The sequence below is a fragment of the Palaemon carinicauda genome, chromosome 10 (assembly GCF_036898095.1).
Source record: "Palaemon carinicauda isolate YSFRI2023 chromosome 10, ASM3689809v2, whole genome shotgun sequence".
NCBI lineage: Eukaryota > Metazoa > Arthropoda > Malacostraca > Decapoda > Palaemonidae > Palaemon > Palaemon carinicauda.
Window position 1 is genome coordinate 122,914,886 of NC_090734.1, and position 24,407 is coordinate 122,939,292.

Here is a 24,407-nt window from a genome sequence, read left to right on the forward strand (position 1 = left end):
CCGAGGTGAGACTGTCTGTCTGTCGGTCTGCTTGTATTTTGTTCTGTTGTGAAAGGAAAGGGTTCTTTCATCCGTACGTGGTATTTTGAAGGGGTCTTCACAATGAACTATATGGGGATAAGAGGCAGTTTGGTAGAATGGGGAATTCGCTTTGGGATTAAAGTACCTTTTGTATTTGCCATATGCTTTTATTTGTTATTATCAAGAATTATTTATAGTCATTTGTGGTATTGAAGTAAATCTTCATTTGTAAAGAATTCTCATTAATCATCTTTTACATATAAAATATAATCATAGATCAGAAAATATCTTTAGGTTAAAACAAGCAAGAAAGTGTTCTTGAAGATTCTGAATATTTAATCGAAATTTTGAATGAATATTTAATTGAAAAACAAAGTGAAATGTCAGTGTGAGTATTTCAGATAAAAAAACAAAATATGGAAAGAAAAATTCTTGTTCAGACATTCGTTTTGTAATAAATAATAAAAATTGCTTTCCTAAAGTACTTAGCCAATTGTATATATCTTCCAGACATTTACAGTATTATATATTAAATTAAACGCTGTTATCCACGATTTCTTCTTTTGTTAAAACCAACTTTGTTTTTGAAATAATTATTGAAGGGAACGTTTGAATATATATATATATATATATATATATATATATATATATATATATATATATATATATATATATATATATATATACATATATATATATATATATATATATATATATATATATATATATATATATATATATATATATATATATATATATATAAAGAGAGAGATTTATTGATAATTAGATAAATCATATGTATACTGTATATAAATATATATATATATATATATATATATATATATATATATATATATATATATATATATATATATATATATATATATATATAAAGTGAGAGTTTTCATAATAAATAAATAAATTATAAATAGAAAAGCGAATAAACACAGCAAATAAACGGGTAAAATGTACTGAATACTTTTTAAGCAGATTAGCAAAGATAAAATTATTTATACATGACAAGAGACTAAACATTAGCTGCAGTTGCATTGGCAAGTGATAAATAAATATACATTTGCAATGCAGGCAAATTTATCTCAAGTTGCATTTGCATAAATTAGTAATACATTCCGGGAATGCAGGGGAGGTGGGGGGGGGGGCGCTGATCGACATCAGTTTTGAACAGGATTTGTTAGTAACATGAAATAATTACGGTGATTTTTTTTTATTTTTTTTTTTTCAAATTCCGTTTGATCTTATTATAAAATTTTCTAGAATAATTTTTATTTTTTCCAGAATGAGATTTTTTTTATTTTACTTTTATATTGAAGTCATAGTTTATGATTTTTAGCTTTTATCCTTTTTCTGGTTCTAGTGGACATTTCCAATCTATAAAAGGTCGATATAATGAAGTTTTCAAATTATTTTTCTTTTCCATTTTTCTTATTTCTTATTACTCGCAGAATTTCAGTTTTAACTGTTATAAGATATATTTTGCCATCATTACGAAAAGTATTTTTCATATTTTTTATTATCAAACATTTATTTTGGTCTCTTCCTCAATAATATATCTAATAATATATAGGTACTTACATATATAATTATATATACTATATATATATATATATATATATATATATATATATATATATATATATATATATATATATATATATATATATATATATATATATATATATATACGGTATACATATAATGAGAAATATATTGAGAATGATAGTTAATAGATGGACAAGAAGACTAACAGAATTGGTCATTTTTGCGGAATGCATTTTTCATATTTTTGTTATTATTAAACATTTACTTTCATCTGTTCGTCAATAATATATCGAATAATACATAGCTACTTACTTATATAATTATATATATATCATATATATACATATATATATATATATATATATATATATATATATATATATATATATATATATATATACATATATATATATAAAGATACACACACACACACACACATATATATATATATATATATATATATATATATATATATATATATATAAATATATATATACATACATATATATGTAAATATACTCGCATACACACACACACACACACATATATATATATATATATATATATATATATATATATATATATATATATATATATATATATATATATATATATATTTATATATACTGAATATATACAGTGCATAGGCTACATAATAAGATATATATTGAGAATGGCAGTTGATAGTTGGACAAGAAGACTAACGAAATGGGTCCCAGAGACAGAAAAAAGAAACGAAGGAATGAGGTGTAGTTGATGGATTGACGAGTTGAGAAAAATTCGCGGGGACAGACGCATAGAAAGCCCACAAACAGATGCGAGTGGAAGGACATTTCTCAGGCTTTTGTTCTGCAGTGAACTAGCAATGGCTGATTATGATATATATATATATATATATATATATATATATATATATATATATATATATATACATACATATATATATATATTTATATATATATATATATATATATATATATATATATATATATATATATATTATATATATATATATATATATACTGTATATTATATATATACATATATTTACATATATATAAACACATACACATGTATATATATATATATATATATATATATATATATATATATATATATATATATATATATATATGTGTGTGTGTGTGTGTGTGTGTGTGTGTGTGTGTATGTGTGTGTTTGAATCAAAAGTAAAATTGCATAGCTCTGTATACACCCATGCCGCTACAACTGAAGTCATTTTTATCCACGTAAACCACTCCATTTCCTACAATCCCAAATGAAGGAAACAGCGGTTGCCAATTGCAAGAAAAGCTTTGAACAGATAACATAGATAAGCAATATCGTGGAAGCGCAAAAGTATATGCAAGATAGAAATGGTGCGGTTTGTGTAGGGTGTTCCGACGTGCTGCTGAAAAACCTTTTATGGACATAGATGCGTAGATAGCAATTAATTATGGAGAAGAGTCTGTACCCTTTGCACTTCGGCAGTGACCGGCATCTTGTCTTTTCTGTAGAACCACCCGTTATTAGGGGGAAACCCCTAATATTGGTAAAAAATGTATAGGCATTTGTATGTGCGTTTATGCGCTCGAGTATTGACGTATTTATACATATGCACGAAACATACGAGAATATAAGTTAATACTCTCTCTCTCTCTCTCTCTCTCTCTCTCTCTCTCTCTCTCTCTCTCTCTCTCTCTCTCTCTCTCTCTGCGACTCATCCAAATGTTCATTTATATAACTTCCGCATTCAAAGTCAACTTCATGCCATGCAATATTGCTTGCCAGTTACAATCAAATATTGATACAGCTCTATCTTCCCCTCAACTATCAGTTTACCGTGATTTCCCGAGAGAGAGAGAGAGAGAGAGAGAGAGAGAGAGAGAGAGAGAGAGAGAGAGAGAGAGAGAGAGTATGGAAAAACTGACGCCATCTCAAGTGACTAGGGTTCAAATGATATATTGACTTTGATAAAAAAGATCTACTTTGTTAAAAGGTTGAATTAAAGCCTATTACTATTGATTGAAAGCACTATAAAGACGTCTGCCTCAGATTGAAAATTTAAATTTTCTATTAACTTTGAAAACCTAAATCCATATGAAACAAATACGACCCAGCGAATAGAGGTAACACAAGATCTTGTAAATTGCTTTGAAATGACAATATTGAGTATTTCATGCTCATGCTAGAAGCCATGAGATTCTTTGTTATATAATGATACAAAAAATATAATGTTATATGACGATGAGGAAATATAACAGATAACACCGCTTCCCTAAAACCTCCAAAACAGGAAAGAATAAAGAAACATATGTCAAAGCGGACTTGGGGAAAGATTTACCTGTTCTCGAATGACAGACTTTGCTGCTGCTGCTCCTCACGTCAGCAGAGATGGTGGAGCCAGAGATGAACCCGGGTGAGAGGCAGGGATTCACAGGGGAATGAGGCTGGAAGGGCGTATGAGTGACACTTGTGACAGGGATAAAGATGGGCCTCAGAGTGTCCCAGATTTTCCTTTGCTCCTATATTTATTCTGATGCATGCAGGCCAACATGGAAATTTTTCATTGCATTTATTGTTTGTTTACTCTTAGGCTATATGTTTCTATATCTCTTTCGGCTATATGTTTCTATATCTCTTTCTGAAACTAGTGATATATTAATTTTTCTCTATACATCTACAATTCATTCATTCACGCCAGTATCTATTGTTTGGAGATAAGGATTCAATAAGACAAAGATTGAACAGTAGATGTACAGTAGCTAAAGAGTTTAATCATGAATGGCGTTTTGAACGCTCAATGTCTAAACTTTTATTTCTGACTGGGAATAGGTAAGACAAATTTCAACAGCATTTGACTGAGTGTGAAAGTGTCTACAAGATAAGAAATTCTACAGAAAATGTAAGAGTATAGTTATCAAGCCAAATATATTATCATAATTATTAATAGTATTAATAGCACATCGTGGAGTGAATTCCATAATTGGAATTAGACTAAAAACATAAATAGAATTATAAATACTTAAAATAATTTCAATGGAAATCTCGAGGTTTCATTATTTAAGACATTAAAGCCAACGTTAAATAATGAAACCTCGAGCTTTCCATTGAAATTGTTTTAAGTATTTATAATTTTATTTATGTTTTTATTAGTATTAATATTAGTATCAGTATTATTAGTATTACTATTATCATCTTTATTATCTAAGCTACAGCCTTAGGTGGAAAAGCAGGATGCTATAAGCCCAAGGAAAAAAACAGCCCAGTGACGAAAGGAAATAATGAAATAAATGAAGTACAAGAGAAGTAATGAACAATTAAAATAAAATATTTTAAGAACAGTAACAACATTAAAACAGATCTTTCATACATAAACTATAAAAAAGAGACTTATGTCAGCCTGTTCAACATACAAACATTTGCTGCGTCGAATAAATTTGCCAAAACGAATATGGACAGTGAATATTATCAGAATAAAATTAATGCTAGACGGAGAAAGCTGGCCAGAAACATCGACCCCACATAGAAGTGGGAAAAGATGCAGACAAAGACGAAGTAGTCCAAGAGCCAGAGCAGGATTTGATTATCCGATGAGTACAAAAGGTTTATGAGTATTTTCTATTTCTACATGGCATAAGAAGCTCTATGATGGCGTCACCAACATGACCGCCAAGCTATTGTGTATTGTCTCATTCCATGAATATAACTTCTCAGGCATTTGTGCTAGAAAGGTGAACATTTTTTTTTTCGAAATGTTTACTCAACTTTCATGTTTTTTTCTGAAAATTTCACCCATATTAAAGCGGTTTTGGGGAGTCGATCAATGCAGGAATTACAAAGATCTTTGAAATACTTGTACTAGTCAAGCTCTGTAATAATGAAATTTCTTCAAAATAACTACGTGGGCACATACACACATACATATGTGCAAAGCTAAAACATTGAATGACATGAAGGAAAAGGGTCTAAGAAAACAAGATGTCTATAACAAGAGGAAGATGGAGAAGGCTGACTAGATGGATGGAGTAGATTGGCCTCGCATTATAAAAAACGGGACCACGGGCTCTTGCTTGCATCCCGTACTGTACGTGAAACAACTTGTAGTCTCGTGAAAGCGGCAGTGATCGGGAACACAAAGGACGGACAGGATAATGTTGAGATGACGGCAGCATGACGACTGAGGCTGGAGTCCTAGGCTCAGTTGTCCTCCCAAAACCCGGTTCCCGGTTATGGTGACACATGGACTTCGTAATAACTCTTGAAATTATATTTTCCGTTTCATTTCCATACATAGGGCTGTGCCTAATTCTCTTTTGCTATAATGCTATTTTTTTTATTAGACAATTTCTCACGAATCATCAAGAAATCAGCAAGTTGAGTCAGTGAGGATTCAAGTGTTTTCGTGGTTGGGATACACTTTCTTAGCAATAGGATGAGTGGAGTAAGGGTGGGGGGAGGGGTCGATCTGGAGGGGAGGGGGTCATTATGTATGACAGTTATGGTATAGCGGTGTAACTGTTAATAGAAAATAACCGTCATAACTACTGAGGGTAAAATAATCAACCAAAATTGTTATTAACTACGAACAAATAGTTGTATACATTTAATGGCTTATGTTGAATTTCTAATGCTTAGATTCCCAATAAATATTTTTCTAACATCTCACCCATTCTATTAACTTAGAATTTAACATATACCTGTATTACTGTGTCATAAAGGATGATGAAAGATGGTGCTGCCCTTGTACCTGAAACACCTAATATTTCCAATATAAAAGGAAACTATATCTCTAAGGCCCCTTTCACAATATGCGATTTATTCCGCGCTCAAGGCGGTCTCCGCCCCACTGTTACTGCAGAGACCAATTATCTTTTTTAAGGATTGAAAACAGTATGTAGTGTACCACAAGAGGGATAAGAGGAGGGACCTATTTTACCTTTATCTATGAAAGGGATGATCAAGAATCCAATGCCCAATGAGACATGCAAGGTGCATATGCTTCTCTCAGGAAAACTAAACAAGGATGATAATAATTTTTCTAGTAATTTAAAATGCCTAAAATAACAAATGAAAAACATTGGCGCGCATGCGAAAGACTTATTGGACCATTTCCTGAAGTACACCTTTCCAGAGATATTTAGACCAAAAAATTTTTCCTCTACCCCAACCATGAACCATGAACCATGTGTGTCTTATGTATTTAAGGGAAAATTTGGACTGCATGCAAACCTAATATGACCATATGGAGAATGACAAAGAAATTAAGAAAACAGTGTATTCAATTATCGTTTGAGTAGAGGAAGAAGGTATGTTGAATGTGCATTAGGAATTTTAAGTAACAAATAGGGCCGAGAGAAGGTTGTGACTCAGTTGCTTGCATCCTGCCTTTGAGTCACAACCTTCTCTCGGTCCGTCACACTGTTGTCTCATTCCCGTATCTATGAATGTTGGCAAATATTTTTCGTAACATTGTTAGAGAATACATTAACAATAAATGGATTAGAAGAGCTTGAACCTCCTCTAAATATACAAGCTGGACTACCAGCAGCTGACATCAGAAACATGTTTGCTGATTGTTTCATGAGGGAAGTCGGGGTTTTGAGTTGGCAATATGTTAAAATAGGACATTGAGAAGGTATGTAAACTTTTTCCTATCTAGTAGTAAGTCCCTTTATGACAAAACATGTGCATTATTTTATGTACGCAGTATTCTTAAAATGATAACAAATGGTTACCCATGTTTTACTTAATAAAAACGCTTACAAAATAAAAAATAAATAAATAGTTAAAAAGTCACCTTCTTCATATTTCTATATCAACATCGATCCATATAATTCACGATATGTTTTCATGATAAAAAAAACACTGACATGTTGATGATCACCGCTTGTAAAGGCGGAAAAAATCTGCCTGGTGTGAAGGTGTGTTTTGAACATGATGGCCAACTACAACTGCCAACGGTTGCGGGGAGGGCACCACTTCAAGCCATTGGGACACTGCTCATGCAAAGCAACACCGCTTCAAGCCAGTGAGACAACGCTCATGCAAAGTGGCACCGCTTCGAGCCAGTGGGACAACGCTCATGCAAAGCGGCACCTCTTCAAGCCAGTGGGACAACGCTCATGCAAAGCGGCACCGCTTCAAGCCAGTGGGACAACGCTCATGCAAAGCGGCACCGCTTCAAGCCAGTGGGACAACGCTCATGCAAAGCGGCACCGCTTCAAGCCAGTGGGACAATGCTCATGGAAAGCGGCACCGCTTCAAGCCAGTGGGACAACGCTCATGCAAAGCGGCACCGCTTCAAGCCAGTGGGACAACGCTCATGCAAAGCGGCACCGCTTCAAGTCAGTGGGACAACGCTCATGGAAAGCGGCACCGCTTCAAGCCAGTGGGACAACACTCATGCAAAGCGGCACCGCTTCAAGCCAGTGGGACAACACTCATACAAAGCGGCACCGCTTCAAGTCAGTGGGACACTGCTCATGCAAAGCGGTACCGCGACGGGAATCCGCAGCGCTATAATGTGAAAGGCTCCGTTAGGTTTATCAGTCAACTTGTAAGTGCGGTGCCACTCCATTGTTGTTGGCTGCAATACAACAACAAGGGAGCGGCACCGCGCTTAATGGGACCGTCTGCCATGTCCGCCATTTTTTTTTCTAATGATCCAAATTACACCATTTCTATATATGTTTTAGACATATTTAATACCTTCATCATATAAAAATTTCAAGTCATTAGATCAAAAAAATTTGGATTTAATAGCAAAAATCATGATTTAAAAGAAAAAATTAGGTAAATTTTTCCACACTTCTATAATACCAGTTATATTGAAATTTATACCATAAAAACTACTCTTTCAACTGAACAATTCTCTCAGGCAGAATTTTTATTTTCCTTTCTGTTTTTTTTTTAATGAATTTTTATTTTTTTCCCTCGTCTAGACGGAAAATAAACATGAAAAAAATTGTAAAAAGAAAATCAAAATTTTGCCGGACAGAATTGTGGGATTTTTATTCCTCGTTTCAATGATATCTTTCTTTCTAATATCAACAACAAATAAGTGAGGAAAATGTACCTAAGTGTGAATAAGTATGTTTTTGAGTTATGAGCTCGCAAAGATTTGCAACAAATTTTTGCTTCTTTTCTTAAAGAAATCAAGATAATATTATTATGATAACTTGTATTGTTTATTCCTACATAAAAGCACCCTAAAGGATGCATTTGAACCCCCAGTTTACTATTACCATGTTACAAGTTGCCAGGGATCTCTCATTGTTGCCAGTGTTTTAGTTAGCAGGTTTCAGCTTTGTACTCTTATTCATGTTTCCCTCTTTCTTGGTTCTTTTTTCTTGTTCTCCACTTACTTTTTGTTCTTTCTATCACCTTATGTAACATTGGCATTGCTATAAAGTTCCAGAGGACGTTGTAAAAGCACAATCTACATACGAATTTCAAGTATATAAACACACGCATTATAATTTCTATATGTCTTTGGAAACTTTGCTGATGTTCTCGTAGCTGGTAGTTTTCATTTACCTACCCTCTACCAATGCCTTTCATTTCTGCCAGAAGTACAGGATTTCGAAACATAAGAATAAGAGAGAGAGAGAGAGAGAGAGAGAGAGAGAGAGAGAGAGAGAGAGAGAGAGAGAGAGAGAGATATCATGAATTTAATTTTGGAGTGATAGCATTTGGTTGATATAGATGGCAGTTCAAATTGAGAGAGAGAGAGAGAGAGAGAGAGAGAGAGAGAGAGAGAGAGAGAGAGAGAGAGAGAGAGAGAGATCAACCATTATTTCTTTCTGTGAGAGAGTTGAACATTGCTATTATAGTATTTGTATAAATGGAAGTTTTAAATCATGAGAGAGAGAGAGAGAGAGAGAGAGAGAGAGAGAGAGAGAGAGAGAGAGAGAGAGAGAGAGAGAGAGAGAATTATAGTATATTTATAAATGGAAGTTTTAGATAATTAGAGAGAGAGAGAGAGAGAGAGAGAGAGAGAGAGAGAGAGAGAGAGAGAGAGAGAGAGAGAGAGAGAGAGAGAGAGCTACGCGTCTCAAACTCAGTCATGCAGACGACGCAGTAAGGATGACGTCATTATTTGATGACCGCTATATCTTCATTGTTTGGAAAAATAATTAACTATTTGTTCTTTTTATGACCTTAGGTAACATTGGCCTTACTATAAAGTTCCCGAGGACGTTGTGAAAACACAATGTACAAACGAACTTTTAAGTAAACAATGCATGCATTAAAACTATACATCTTTGGAAACTTTGGCTTCTGTTCTCGTAGCAGTAGATTTTGTTCAACTACGCTCTACCAATGCCTTCCATTTATGCCAGACGTATGATATCTCGAAACTTAAGCGAAAAATCGCTATAAATATGCAAAAATAACTCACAAAGACGATTTTGTCAAACTCAGTCATGCAGACAACACAGTAAGGACGACTTCATCATTTAAAGAGCGCTATATCTTCGTTATTTGTAAAAATAATTGGCTGAAACGATATGTTTACGCATACATAGAAGCAATAAAACGATTTTCTATTTATTAACAGAACAAGATATCATAATTCCAAACAAATACTATTTTCTATGAAACCTAACTTCACTAACATAGAAAATAGTTTTAGTGGGTAACTGAACATTATTCGATAACTGACGTTCTTCAGAAGCGTCTCCTTTGTTTTCACGTGAACACAACATTTGTTTGGTTTTATGACCTACAAAACTTACGATTTTATTTTAAGAAAGATATTCATCGTTTTCTGGTGTTATTCAAAGACTTCTAAACTTTAAACAGTGTATATAGAGCTTATGAAGTTAACTTATTTCCTGAAAAAATCTCATTCCTCATTATAGTTTTCCCCACTGTGGAATACATGGGTCCATATGAACAAGTATTATTTTTATGAACTAGAAATGTATTTGTAAGATCAACAATGGTTTGATTTTGAATTGTCCTCCTAGAAGAGCTGCTTACCATAACTAAAGAGCTTTATGTCGTTCAAGTTGATTGGAGTGCGCAGCGTATTATTATTATTATTATTATTATTATTATTATTATTATTATTATTATTATTATTATTATTATTAGCCAAGATACAACCCTAGCTGGAAAAGCAAGATGCTATAAGCCCAAGAACTCCAACAGGGAAAAATAGCCAAGTGAGGAAAGAAAATAAGGAAATAAATAAATGATGAGAACAAATTAACAATAAATCATTCTAAAAGCAGTAACAATGTCAAAACAGATAAGAAATTTCAAATGTTTCTTTCTTCGTTTTTCTTTTTAATTTAAACCCTTCTTAAAAATAAAATTTTTACCATTTTATACCAATGTATCTTATATCATGAAATTATTTTACCATTTCATTTATTTATAATCAAGCCAACACAGAATATATCTTTTAAAATCTATAAATAACTTATATTACTCAAAATCTTCAAGTCAGCAAAGCCAGACATTTTGTAAAATAGATTGATATATGAACGCCTGACTGACTGATGGCACCGATATTTTTCGTATGGATTTGCAGGCAACAATAAATGCAGCCATTTCTAGTCGACTGCCAATTCATGCCTGGGGTTTAGCCAGTTTTCATCACCATACTGGCCATTGTGGATTGGTGATGGTGGGAGATTTTTGTCTCATCGCTCACAGTAAACCAACCTATAATATATATATATATATATATATATATATATATATATATATATATATATATATATATATATATATATATATATATATACTGTATATATATACACACACACATATATATATATATATATATATATATATATATATATACATATATATATATAGATATTGTATATATATATATATATATATATATATATATATATATATATATATATATATATATATATATATATATATATATATATATATATATATATAAAATATAGGTAAATGAAATAAAGAGAAAATAAAGAAAGTTAAACCTAAATATATCAGTATATGTTTCAAATTCAAGACATCAGTACATATTATATTTATATTAGTGCACAATATGAACCATGCATCATTGAACGGAACCACTGTGTTCATAGAGCAGAATCAGCAAAATATGAACTTCACATTAAAACTAAAACATAATGAATATTTATTGCAAATAAATGTGTCTTTTGGTGTTGCCTTTCAGAGACAATTTCAGAAATCCGCGGCTTAGCCTTGGCAAGTGCCACTCTCATCATTTGTGTTGTTTGACCTCTGCCGAACCCCTGGGGGTTTGATCGAACACAGGTTAAGAACCACTGGCCTAGACCGTGGTCCTCATCAAGGTCTTGGTCCTCATTATCCCGGTTTCTGACGTTCGTTGGGATGGGATTATGGGACATCCCCGGGATTTTCTCATCTCTAGCAACACATATTTATACTTTTTCGAGTGAAATTAGTCTTCCTTATGCCAGAGAGAAAGAAATTAGCTACAACCCTGGTTGGAAAAGCAGGATGCTATTAGCACAAGGGCTCCAACAGGGAAAAATAGCCTAGTGATGAAAGGAAACAAGGAAATAAATAAACTATATGAGAAGTAATGAACAATAATATTCAAAGAGCAGTAATAACATCAAAACAGATCTTTCATATATGAACTACGAAAAGAGGCTTATGTCAGACTGTTCAATATAAAAAAGATTTGCTGCAAGTTTGAAATTTTGAAGTTCTACTGATTCAACTACCCGATTAGGAAGATCATTACACAACTCTTTAGATGCTCTTTAGATAAAAAGAAAAGAATGACAGAGGTCTTCTTTTGCAAGAGAAACTAGGCCTAGTCTTCCTTTACTACACAGAGAAGTAAATTGGTCAGACAATAAAGATGCTCTTTAGGTGAAAAGAAAAATATGGCAGGTCTTTTTTTCTTTCTTTTTTTTTTCTTTTGTCTTCCTTTACTATGCAGAGAATAAAATGAATTAATCCGTAAATATGATCTTTAGGTAAAAAGGAAAGAATGACAGAGGTCTTCTTTCGTGAATAAAAGTAGGCCTATATAGTCTCTTCTACGACACAGAGAATGAAATTGATTAGACAATAAATATTCTCTTTGGGTAAAAAGAAAAGAATGATAGAGGTCTTAATTTCCTAAGTTAAAACCAAGTCCAATTCACTTTATAACGTAAGTATTTCGAAATGGTTAATTAATCTTCATTATCTTTTATTAATATCACCGGTAAAAAAAAAAAGAAAGGGTAGAAGTTAGTTTATTGGGACAGGCGATATCTTTCTGAGTACTAGCCAAATCGTTATTCCTTATGGGGAAGATGTTCTTTACCATGATCCGATATACCATAATATGAAGTTATTTTATCATTTTAAAGATATAATTTAGAGTGCTGTCCATAGCTTTTTTGTGTGTAGGAGAGAGACTTGCGAAGGGGGTCCAGGGGCTTGCCCTCGTCTAGGAGTTGTGACCTGGGAACTACAAGGTTTGGTTAGGTGGGTTTGTGGTGTTTATATGATAGCGACAGTGTTTGGGGATCGCAGGGGGATGTTAGCATCCCTGTTAGGTCATTAGGAAGCATTTACAAATTTAGAGAATTCATTATTTCATTCTGTTAAAATTCCCGTGAAAAATTCGATAATTGATGATTTTTAATCTATTTTCTGGCGATCGCGACCCTGTCCTAGTATGTATTTTGTTGGGACAAGCATTTACAAAACTAGTGAATAATATTTCATTCTGTAATTATTCCCTTGAAAAAGAACCGATTTCGGACATTTTTTTACTCGATTTTCTGGCGGTTCCAGGCCTGTCCTAACAAACTACAAAGGCTCCAAAAGAAATATTAAACTTAATTCACACGAATATTCAGTTAGAAAAAAAAAATATTTGATCATTTAAAATATGCGTCAATCTGAATGGGATATCAGAAACTGCTCAGGAAACAATCTTAAGTAGTTTATAGAAGACATATCTGTTTTGACGCTGTTACTGTTTTTAGAATGATATACTGTATTGTTAATTTATTCTCATCATTTATTTATTTCCTTATTTCCTTTCCTCATTGGGCTATTTTTCCCTGTTGGAGCCCTTGGGATTATAGCATCTTGCTTTTCCAACTAGCGTTGTAGCTTGGCTAGTAATAATAATAATAATAATAATAATAATAATAATAATAATAATAATAATATTGCTCTTGGCCTTTTCTATTATAAATAAAAAAAATGGCGTTCGCAGACTTGTGTGGTTTGCGCAGTTTTTGGAACAAGATCATAATTCAAAAGCATATATATATATATATATATATATATATATATATATATATATATATATATATATATATATATATATATATATATATATATATATATATCATGGTATGAATAGGGAAAGAGTAGTTCAAATTGTCCTTTTTTTATTATTCCCAACGTTTCGTGATTCTTAATCACATTGTCCAGGGCTAAAAATAAAACATATACAAAGGAATTAAGAAACAGTTAAAATTTTTTTTACAAATTCATTCAAAACTATATAAAACAGTTGAAATTTAAATGAAAATTAAAAGGGAAAAAAATGAATAAATAAATATATATACATCAGACAAAGTAGTGGAACTAACCTCGCAGAAGCGTAGTGAGAAACTGTATGCCAACAAGAGTTAGAAAACAAACCAAAGAAAACTATGACAAATACAACTGAATAGAAGAAGCTTGGGTATTTAACGACGGAACTAGTCGTTTGATCAATATGGATTCAAGAAGAGGTAAGTCATGGTTATTTGACACTTGACCAATGATGGTAAAATCTTTGTTTTCAATATTTTGTTTGCACATTTTAGCATGAATCCGAATATTAGAATGTTCAGGGTTGGATATACTGCAACCAGTTCGATAGCTAACACCTCTATGGGAATCAATTCTGACCTTTAACAACCTCTTGGTAGATCCTACGTAGGTCCCAGAGTTACACTTTGGGCAATTATATTTATATACCACACCAGAGGACATATAAGGACTCAATCGATCTTTGAAGTGGAAGAGCGAGCCAATAGTGAGAGGGTTCTTAGGGATGAGTTTAACTTCCACAGCTGGGAAGTGTTGTTGGATAATTTCTGTAAACTTTTTCTTTAGGAAATCCTTATGAAGAAAAAGAAAACTCGCATAGAATTTTAGTTTAGGAACTTTAAGTGTTTTGGAGTCTGAGCCAACTTGTCATTCAATAATCTATTAAGAAGTTTAAAAAATATTTTGGTGGGGAAACAGTTTTTCTTAAAATATTCACATAGATAATTTCAATATGGAAAGATTCCCAACTTGAGGTCAAAAGGAATGCTCTGTGGAGAAGAGTAAAAATAGAATTTGTCCGTTTTCCTTCTTCTTGGTCTGGATCTTTTCCCCAGTTTTTGTGGGAAATTCCCTCTTTTCCTTCTTATTTGTCTGCATCTTTTCCCACCGTTTTGACGGAATCTGTCTCCATCAGGGAATATTCCAGCACTGAAGATCTAATAGAAGAGAAATTTACAGGAGGACAAAATGGAAGACAGGAAGTTGATAAATTAGCAAAAAAATTTACGAAGCCCGAGCCAACAGAAGAAAGGCCTGGCCCAAAATCTGCCGAAGGTCATGATGAGATGCACAGGAGCAGAAGTTTGATACAAACATATGCAGAAGAAGGAGAAATACAAGAAGAGAGGAGAGGAGGAGGAGGAGGAGAAGAAGAAAAAGAAGAGAGAGGAGGAGGACACGAAGCGAGAGGGGGAGAAGAAGAAGATGAATCAGAGTGTGTGTGCAAAACACGATTGGAGTGGGAGAAATTAAAACGGAAAATGGAAAAAGACAAAGAAGTCCTTGAGGAAGAAAAAAGATTTTGGAAAGAACTTGACCGACTAGGAAAGAACCCGAGGCGAAGAGACATTTTAAACGTAATATTTCCGAAGGTTTTCAGAGTCGAATTTATGAATTTTAACGCATTCTCCGAACGAAGATCTGGATATGGTCCTAGTACGGAGTTAGCGGAGTGGATATGCGAATTGAGAGGATCCGGAATGCGAGGATGGTTTGGTCGGAGATGGGTCCTAATGAAGCAAGACTGCGAATGGGCAGCCCATAAACTCTGGCCACTCGTTCCTTATCACCTGTGGGCTCCAGTGCATCGGCACCGCCGACGAGCAGAGCAAAATGGGGATACAAATAACGAAGTCACAGGGAAAGGTAAGGTAGAAAATAAAAGGAAAAATACGGGTACAAATAACAAAGTCACAGGGAAAGGTAAGGTAAAAAATAAAAGGAAAAATACGGGTACAAATAACAAAGTCACAGGGAAAGGTAAGTTAAAAAATAAAAGGAAAAATACGGATACAAATAACAAAGTCACAGGGAAAGGTAAGGTAAAGAATAAAAGGAAAAATACGGATACAAATAACAAAGTCACAGGGAAAGGTAAGTTAAAAAATAAAAGGAAAAATACGGATACAAATAACAAAGTCACAGGGAAAGGTAAGGTAAAAAATAAAAGGAAAAATAGGGATACAAATAACAAAGTCACAGGGAAAGGTAAAGAGTTTACACCTAGGCTAAGTTTAATTCTCCTTCCAAAGATATATGTAACATATTCAGCATTGGGCCAATGGATATTTTTCGAAGCGGGCATCTCGAAGAGAGAATTGTACAACTTGGTATTAAAGCACAACAAAATTGATAATTTTTTCGTACGTGAAAGGATATCGTATCATAAGAAAAAAGCTAATGATAGAAAATTAACAAAGCGAAGGAGAAAGGTAATGAAAAAGTATAATCTCACAGAAGCAGAATATTGGTCACTCCTTAATGAAGAGGAAAAGGCCATGGAAAGAGAAAGATATCATAGGAGACGACAATTTTACAAGCTTCCTCATATAATGAATACATGGAAGCTAGCGCAAGTAGGCGTGTTCACTAGAAAAAAGTATAAAGCGAAGCGTTGGTTGGAATTCTGCCTTGAAAAAATATTAGCGCATTATGCTCTACCGTGGCTTAAGTTGTGGGAGCACGTGCCTTACGGAATTTGGGCTCCTTTACACCGATATAAACCACCAAAGGAATTTGTCCGTTTTCCTTCTTCTTGGTCTGGATCTTTTCCCCAGTTTTTGTGGGAAATTCCCTCTTTTCCTTCTTATTTGTCTGCATCTTTTCCCACCGTTTTGACGGAATCTGTCTCTATCAGGGAATATTCCAGCACCGAAGATCTAATAGAAGAGAAATTTACAGGAGGACAGAGTGAAAGACAGGAAATTGATAAATTAGTTCTACTTAATAGAGAAAATAATAGTGATTGTACCTGTGTTGGAACTGAACACTTCAATAATGAAGATATGGAAGCCCAGCAATCTCATTATGACGTATTTTGTGCTGCAGTGGTCCAGAAGGATGAAAATCAGACACTAGACACAAATGGATTGCCTGTGGAACGATTAAAGCTTAATATTTGGGGACCTAAACAATTACGTAGACGAGCGTGGATGCAATTTGGACTTATACCCTGGTTATACAAGAAATGGTTACTATTTAGGCTAATACATCATGTCCGAAACAACAGACAGATGCCTTCCGACCAGAACAGGAACTTTCCCGAGATGAAAACTTTACCTCTAAGCGCAGTCGATGTTGAGCATGATAATGTACTTGGCGAAGGTGCTTTCGGTGTCGTGTATAAATGTCGTTTCAGAAACGCTAGAGGCGAGTGGTTAGAAGGAGTGGTTAAATACCTCAAGAAGTCCAACGATCAGACACAAATACAAGAGTTTGAAAGAGAGGCCAATATACTTGTCGAACTGTCGGACTTGGAAGGTGTCCCTCAATTTTATGGATGGCATAGAATGAGGCATGAAAATTAGTATGGTAAAGGAATTGTGATGTCCTATAATGGCAACATGACGTTAAATGACTGGTGCTCGATGGCACAGAGTACCAAAGAAAACTGCAAAAAAGCATTAGGAATTTTCAAGAATGTAGCGAAGATTTTACATGAAATCCACATGAAGGGGTATGGTCATAACGACTTACATATGAATAATATAATCTTGGACGAACATTTAAATCCAAGCGTTGTAGACTTTGGGTATACGTTGAAATTCGGGACACAGTTGTTCAGAAACCGGGTGGATTTAAACTTAGCACTTCAATACCACTATGACCCCTCTCTGACCGTATACCTCGAGCCCACCTGTCAGGCAAACGACATCTACTCCTTCGCTCGTCACATATTTAATTGCCTAATTCTTAAATTTGGTGAATGGATAAGTTATGATCTTGATGACCTTGTTAATATGGCGCTCAGTCATAAAAAAACCGAGAGGCCTAGTCTTCTTAATTTCTACTATTGCTTGGAAAAGCTGGAATCAAACATGAAGTGTTAAGCTAGAAAAGGCATTCAACACCTACTAGCATTTCTGAGTGAAGAATCTATTAGACTAAATCTAGAAAGGACTTGGAAATGCAGACAAATGGTGAAATATTAAGAGTTCAGTAACTAAGGAAAAGAAACGAAAAAAGATTGAAAAGGAGAGTATTTTCAAAGATGGATTGACCCCTGATAGATAGATACAAGATTTCTATTAAGGGGACTAAAATCAAAACTGAAGATCCACAAGAAGAGGATTTCCCTAGATGGATTGACCCCTTATAGATAGGTACAAGATCTTTTCTGTCGGAGTAACCTAGAAAATATGCACTGCAGAGGGAAAAAGCTGAGATTTTCTTGTATGCAACGGTTCCATGATGGAGTGGTACAAGCCTTTGTCATGTGAACAAACGGTCGGATTTCTAGATCTATTCTTCCGGATGTCAACCTTATGGTTGCTCTGTTGGAATAATCTAGAAGACTGGCCCTGCAGAAGGAAAAGGCTTAGCTTTTTCTAATGTGCAGTCATATCCTCAAAAGTTGCCGAAAAAAAAATTGTTTGATTCAAAACTGTATTTCATGAGTGAGTTACGATTGGAGAAGATGGCCAAGTATATGATAGATGTGAATGAGAGAATTCTTCCTCTTGGAATGTCGTCATCAGACACGATCGACTACAAAATGAAAAACTGAAAAACAATTTGAATTCTTTTTGTGAGAAAGGCAGTTCAGGTTCACCCTTTGGAATGAAAATCAAATTCAGTAATTGTTGTGTGGTAAATGAGATTCAGTTGCGTTTTGTTAGGAAAGGAGACCTGAGGAGGATCGTTAGCCTGACTGCTTCACTTGAAGTATGTTAGGAATAACTGCCCACCTCGATGGATGTGTGGCTGAACCCCTCAGTTTAAATGGTGCTTGGACTAACTGAAAAGGCTGGCTCTGCAGAGGGAAGAAACTTGGCTAATTCTAGTGTGCTATGTACCTTGATGGAGGGGTAGTACAGGACCTTCCTTCGTTAAGTGGACAAATGGTCGGATATCTAGATCTATTCTTTCGGATACCAACCCTCGGGTGGTTCTGGGGGAATAATCAAGAAGACCAGCTCTGCAGAGGGATGAAGCTGGGATTCTTCTAGTATGCAGACTAGTTCTTAGAGGTTAGGCCAAAACTATTTTGCTGGGGGAAAGAAACTACATCATCTTTTTGAGGGAGGCATTTATGGTTAGGTGAGCAGCAGCAGCAGTAGAAAGTTTTGGGAAATAGCAGCAGTAACAGAAGCTGCAAGCAGCAGCAGAAGTTAGTCATTTATATGTCAATGATGAAGTGTGGGACAGAGGTAGATGGAGAACGCTTGCCAGAAACATCGACCTCACATAGAAGTGGGAAAAGATGCAGACAAAGGACGGATGTGTTGGGTGACAAGAAGAGATAAGATACGGAATGAGGCAGTTCAAGTTCACCATTCGGAATGAAAATCAAATTCAGTAACTGTTGGGAGGTAAATGAGATTCAGTTGCGTTTTGTTAGGAAAGGAGACCTGAGGAGGATCGTTAGCCTGACTGGTTCACTTGAAGGATGTTTGGAATAACTGCCCACCTCGATGGATGTGTGGCTGAACCCCTCAGTTTAAATGGTGCTTGGACTAACTGAAAAGGCTGGCTCTGCAGAGGGAAGAAACTTGGCTAATTCTAGTATGCTATGTACCTTGGTGGAGGGGTAGTACAGGACCTTCCTTCGTCAAGTGGACAAATGGTCGGATATCTAGATCTATTCTTTCGGATATCAACCCTAGGGTGGTTCTGTGGGAATAATCTAGAAGACCGGCTCTGCAGAGGGATGAAGCTCGGATTCTTCTAGTATGCAGACTAGTTCTTAGAGGTTAGGCCAAAACTATTTTGCTGGGGGAAAGAAACTACATCATCTTTTTGAGGGAGGCATTAATGGTTAGGTGAGCAGCAGCAGCAGTAGAGAGTTTTGGGAAATAGCAGCAGTAACAGAAGCTGCAAGCAGCAGCAGAAGCTAGTCATTTGTATGTCAATGATGAAGTGTGGGACAGAGGTAGATGGAGGACGCTGGCCAGAAACGTCGACCTCACATAGAAGTGTGAAAAGATGCAGACAAAGGATGGATGTGTTGGGTGAGAAGAAGAGATAAGATACGGAATGAGGCAGTTCAAGTTCACCATTCGGAATGAAAAATCAAATTCAGTAACTATTGGGAGGTAAATGAGATTCAGTTGCGTTTTGTTAGGAAAGGAGACCTGAGGAGGATCGTTAGCCTGACTGGTTCACTTGAAGGATGTTTGGAATAACTGCCCACCTCGATGGACGTGTGGCTGAACCCCTCAGTTTAAATGGTGCTTGGACTAACTGAAAAGGCTGGCTCTGCAGAGGGAAGAAACTTGGCTAATTCTAGTATGCTATGTCCCTTGATGGAGGGGTAGTACAGGACCTTCCTTCGTCAAGTGGACAAATGGTCGGATATCTAGATCTATTCTTTCGGATACCAACCCTCGGGTGGTTCTGGGGGAATAATCTAGAAGACCGGCTTTGCAGAGGGAAGAAGCTGGGATTCTTCTAGTATGCAGACTAGTTCTTAGAGGTTAGGCCAAAACTATTTTGCTGGGGGAAAGAAACTACATCATCTTTTTGAAGGAGGCATTAATGTTTAGGAGAGCCGCAGCAGCAGTAGAAAGTTTTGGGAAATAGCAGCAGTAACAGAGGCTGCAAGCAGCAGCAGAAGTTAGTCATTTATATATCAATGATGAATTGTGGAACAGAGGTAGATGGAAAATGCTGGCCAGAAACATTGACCTCACATAGAAGTGGGAAAAGATGCAGACAAAGGATGGATGTGTGGTGTGACAAGAAGATTTAAGACACGAAATAAGGCAGTCCAAGTTCACCATTTGGAATGAAAATCAAATTCAGTAATTGTTGTGGGGTAAATGAGATTCAGTTGCGTTTTGTTAGGAAAGGAGACCTGAGGAGGATTGTTAGCCTGACTGGTTTACTTGAAGGATGTTCGAAATAACTGCCCACCTCGATGGATGTGTGACTAAACCCCTCAGTTTAAATGGTGCTTGGACTAACTGAAAAGGCTGGCTCTGCAGAGGGAAGAAACTTGGTTAATTCTAGTATGCTATGTACCTTGATGGAGGGGTAGTACAGGACCTTCCTTCGTCAAGTGGACAAATGGACGGATATCTAGATCTATTCTTTCGGATACCAACCCTCGGGTGGTTCTGGGGGAATAATCTAGAAGACCGGCTCTGCAGAGGGAAGAAGCTGGGATTCTTCTAGTATGCAGACTAGTTCTTAGAGGTTAGGTCAAAACTATTTTGCTGGGGGAAAGAAACTACATCATCTTTTTGAAGGAGGCATTTATGGTTAGGTGAGCAGCAGCAGCAGTAGAAAGTTTTGGAAAATAACAGCAGTAACCGAGGCTGCAAGCAGAAGCAGAAGTTAGTCATTTATAAATCAATGATGAATTGTGGAACAGAGGTAGATGGAGAATGCTGGCCAGAAACATTGACCTCACATAGAAGTGGGAAAAGATGCAGACAAAGGATGGATGTGTGGTGTGACAAGAAGATTTAAGACACGAAATAAGGCAGTCCAAGTTCACCATTTGGAATGAAAATCCAATTCAGTAATTGTTGTGGAGTAAATGAGATTCAGTTGCGTTTTGTTAGGAAAGGAGACCTGAGGAGGATCGTTAGCCTGACTGGTTCACTTGAAGGATGTTTGAAATAACTGCCCACCTCGATGGATGTGTGGCTGAACGCCTAAGCTTAAATGGTGCTTGGACTAACTGAAAAGGCTGGCTCTGCAGAGGGAAGAAACTTGGCTAATTCTAGTATGCTATGTACCTTGATGGAGGGGTAGTACAGGACCTTCCTTCGTCAAGTGGACAAATGGACGGATATCTAGATCTATTCTTTCGGATACCAACCCTCGGGTGGTTCTGGGGGAATAATCTAGAAGACCGGCTCTGCAGAGAGAAGAAGCTGGGATTCTTCTAGTATGCAGACTAGTTCTTAGAGGTTAGGTCAAAACTATTTTGCTGGGGGAAAGAAACTACATCATCTTTTTGAGGAAGGCATTTATTGTTAGGTGAGCAGCAGCAGCAGTAAAAAGTTTGGGGAAATAGCAGCAGTAACAGAAGCTGCAAGCAGCAGCATAAGTTAGTCATTTGTATGTCAATGATGAAGTGTGGGACAGAGGTAGATGGAGGACGCTGGCCAGAAACGTCGACCTCACATAGAAGTGGGAAAAGATGCAGACAAAGGATGGATGTGTTGGGTTAGAAGAAGAGATAAGATACGGAATGAGGCAGTTCAAGTTCACCATTCGGAATGAAAATCAAATTCAGTAACTGTTGGGAGGTAAATGAGATTCAGTTGCGTTTTGTTAGGAAAGGAGACCTGAGGAGGATCGTTAGCCTGACTAGTTCACTTGAAGGATGTTTGAAATAACTGCCCACCTCGATGGACGTGTGGCTGAACCCCTCAGTTTAAATGGTGCTTGGACTAACTGAAAAGGCTGGCTCTGCAGAGGTAAGAAACTTGGCTAATTCTAGTATGCTATGTACCTTGATGGAGGGGTAGTACAGGACCTTCCTTCGTCAAGTGGACAAATGGTCGGATATCTGGATCTATTTTTTCGGATACGAACCCTAGGGTGGTTCTGGGGGAATAATCAAGAAGACCAGCTCTGCAGAGGGAAGAAGCTGGGATTCCTCTAGTATGCAGACTAGTTCTTAGAGGTTAGGCCAAAACTATTTTGCTGGGGGAAAGAAACTACATCATCTTTTTGAGGGAGGCATTTATGGTTAGGTGAGCAGCAGCAGCAGTAGAAAGTTTTGGGAAATAGCAGCAGTAACAGAAGCTGCAAGCAGCAGCAGAAGTTAGTCATTTATATGTCAATGATGAAGTGTGGGACAGAGGTAGATGGAGAAGGAGGGACAAAAACATCAACCACACATAGAAGTGGGAAAAGATGCAGACAAAGATGGATGTGTTGGGTGAGAAGAAGAGATAAGATACGGAATGAGGCAGTTCAAGTTCACCATTCGGAATGAAAATCAAATTCAGTAACTGTTGGGAGGTAAATGAGATTCAGTTGCGTTTTGTTAGGAAAGGAGACCTGAGGAGGATCGTTAGTCTGAATGGTTCACTTGAAGGATGTTCGAAATAACTGCCCACCTCGATGGATGTGTGGCTGAACGCCTAAGCTTAAATGGTGCTTGGACTAACTGAAAAGGCTGGCTCTGCAGAGGTAAGAAACTTGGCTAATTTTAGTATGCTGTGTACCTTGATGGAGGGGTAGTACAGGACCTTCCTTCGTTAAGTGGACAAATGGACGGATATCTAGATCTATTCTTTCGGATACCAACCTCGGGTGGTTCTGGGGGAATAATCTAGAAGACCGGCTCTGCAGAGGGAAGAAGCTGGGATTCTTCTAGTATGCAGACTAGTTCTTAGAGGTTAGGTCAAAACTATTTTGCTGGGGGAAAGAAACTACATCATCTTTTTGAGGGAGGCATTTATTGTTAGGTGAGCAGCAGCAGCAGAAGTTTTGGGAAATAGCAGCAGTAACAGAAGCTGCAAGTAGCAGCAGAAGTTAGTCATTTATATATCAATGATGAAGTGTGGGACAGAGGTAGATGGAGAACGAGGGCCAGAAACATTGACCTCACATAGAAGTGGGAAAAGATGCAGACAAAGGACGGATGTGTGGGGTGACAAGAAGAGATAAGATACGGAATGAGGCAGTTCAAGTTCACCATTTGGAATGAAAATCAAATTCAGTAACTGTTGGAAGGTAAATGAGATTCAGTTGCGTTTTGTTAGGAAAGGAGACCTGAGGAGGATCGTTACCCTGACTGGTTCACTTGAAGGATGTTAGGAATAACTGCCCACCTCGATGGATGTGTGGCTGAACCCCTCAGTTTAAATGGTGCTTGGACTAACTGAAAAGGCTGGCTCTGCAGAGGGAAGAAACTTGGCTAATTCTAGTGTGCTATGTACCTTGATGGAGGGGTAGTACAGGACCTTCCTTCGTCAAGGCCGGGCAAATGAGGAGGGTTGTCGGCAGGAAAGGCATCCGGCCATGAAAAATTAGTCAAAACAAATATGGCCAGTGAAAATTGTGAAAATGAAATTAATGCTAGGGCGTTCCCCGTAGGCGACACGTTGGGACCTTGCCTGATCACTCCGAAAAATTGGAAAGACTACCCCGTCATGGGCGGGCTGGGTTAAAGAGCCAAGCTCAGAGGAAAATATCTGAGGAGAGGATTCGAGTGAATAGGAAAAATGACAGAATTAAGAGTTTAAAGCTGGGACTGGGAGCAACAATTGTCAATGTGGTGTGTGCTTATGCCCCGCAAACAAAATGTACAGAGGAGGAGAAGGATACATTCTGGGAGTAGATGGACCATAAACTTGGAATAATTCCTGCAAGGGAAAGGGTAA

At 36.2% G+C, this 24,407-nt stretch overlaps 1 protein-coding gene across 1 annotated transcript; it reads left to right on the forward strand.

Annotated features, from left to right (window-relative positions):
- Positions 1-17,462: 17,462 nt before the first annotated feature.
- LOC137648226 (probable serine/threonine-protein kinase DDB_G0268876) lies at positions 17,463-17,948 on the forward strand. The gene has a single exon (XM_068381150.1). The coding sequence runs from the start codon at positions 17,463-17,465 to the stop codon at positions 17,946-17,948; it is 486 nt and encodes a 161-aa protein (XP_068237251.1).
- The last annotated feature ends 6,459 nt before the right edge of the window (positions 17,949-24,407 follow it).

Coding starts and splice junctions, on each gene's coding strand:
- LOC137648226 (XM_068381150.1), top strand. CDS start 17,463: ATGACGTTAAATGACTGGTGCTCGATGGCACAGAGTACCAAAGAAAAC.